Source organism: Cyprinodon variegatus, unplaced genomic scaffold (assembly GCF_000732505.1).
Source record: "Cyprinodon variegatus isolate N-32 unplaced genomic scaffold, C_variegatus-1.0 Scaffold406, whole genome shotgun sequence".
NCBI classification, from domain to species: domain Eukaryota; kingdom Metazoa; phylum Chordata; class Actinopteri; order Cyprinodontiformes; family Cyprinodontidae; genus Cyprinodon; species Cyprinodon variegatus.
The window spans coordinates 761,074-762,165 of NW_015150859.1; the positions used below are offsets into that span (position 1 = coordinate 761,074).

Here is a 1,092-nt window from a genome sequence, read left to right on the forward strand (position 1 = left end):
CTGTAAAACAAGCAAAAGCAACATAACCACCAAAAAGCACTGACCTGCTGCAGAATGACCATGGTTCAGTTGTGGGTTTATCTGAGGACATCAGAAGTCACCGTGTGAAGGAGACCTACAAAGACAAACAGTGACAGATATCAAATAAAAGAGAGAAGAAATATAAAGAAATGCTGCAATCATGCAAACATTACTGCCCTGCCTGGACTCATATAAATGGTAAGCAAAAGAACGCCACATATCCCATTGTTATACTTTAGTGAGAATTTCAAGTCGTAGGGAAACTGCCGTTCCAACCGGTTCTTCTTAAATATCCCGAGTGGTGCACGACTTTACACCAGTGAATAAAGAGAATGTGATTGGTCGTTTATCAAGGGGGCGGGATTGTTGTGGCCAAAGGTTCACAACCAAGTTTGGGTATGGCCGATTTGTCAGAAGCATCTTGTTAACCAGTTAGCAACTTAGTGCTAGTAGGTTCCCAAAGGGAAATAACATCAGGACCAAGTAGCACTAAATTGGTGACTAGTTTAATGCATTCCTGAGTCATTATTATTCATCCTCCACCATAAAACTGAATGAAACTTCACTGTTTTGATTGCAGTTCACATCTCTGCGTCAGGGTTTATTCACATTTTGTAAGGACTCCTGTTTTGTGTCTGTGTTTTCTGTGTTTTTCTCCCTTCCTCCACCAGGAGGCGCCTGGTTCCGGTCCGCCTCCTCACACACCTGCTGATGGTTACTTCGTTAACGGAGTGTTCTTAAGCTGCTGACTGCCACTACTTCAACGCCAGAGTGTTTGCCAGTTTAGGGTACTCTAGCCAAGCTGAGTTTTTGTCAACCTGAGTTTAACTTTGTTTTGTCTTTGCCTCTTGGCAGGAAGTTGTCCTGCTAGCTGGATCTCTCGGACCTTCACTCCCTGGAAGGATCAACTGAGCTTCAAACTGAGCTGGGGTTCAAACAGGAAGTTTGGATCCACTTTCCCCAAGAGATCGTTTGAGCTTTCACTGAGAAAGGGATTATTCTCCACAACGACTCGTTCAAGTCCCGCAGGAAATCTGAGTGGTGGTCAGTATCTCCGTTCTCCAACAATCA

General features: G+C 44.1%; 1 protein-coding gene across 1 annotated transcript in view; it reads right to left on the bottom strand.

Moving 5' to 3' along the window:
* LOC107093067 (unconventional myosin-VIIa-like) overlaps window positions 1-1,092 on the bottom strand; it is a 105,863-nt gene that overhangs the window by 92,065 nt on the left and 12,706 nt on the right. Inside the window, exon 3 of the mRNA XM_015387887.1 lies at window positions 45-115. Coding sequence (XP_015243373.1) covers window positions 45-62 — 18 coding nt within the window. The 5' untranslated portion in view covers window positions 63-115. The remainder of the gene's footprint in view (window positions 1-44; window positions 116-1,092) is intronic.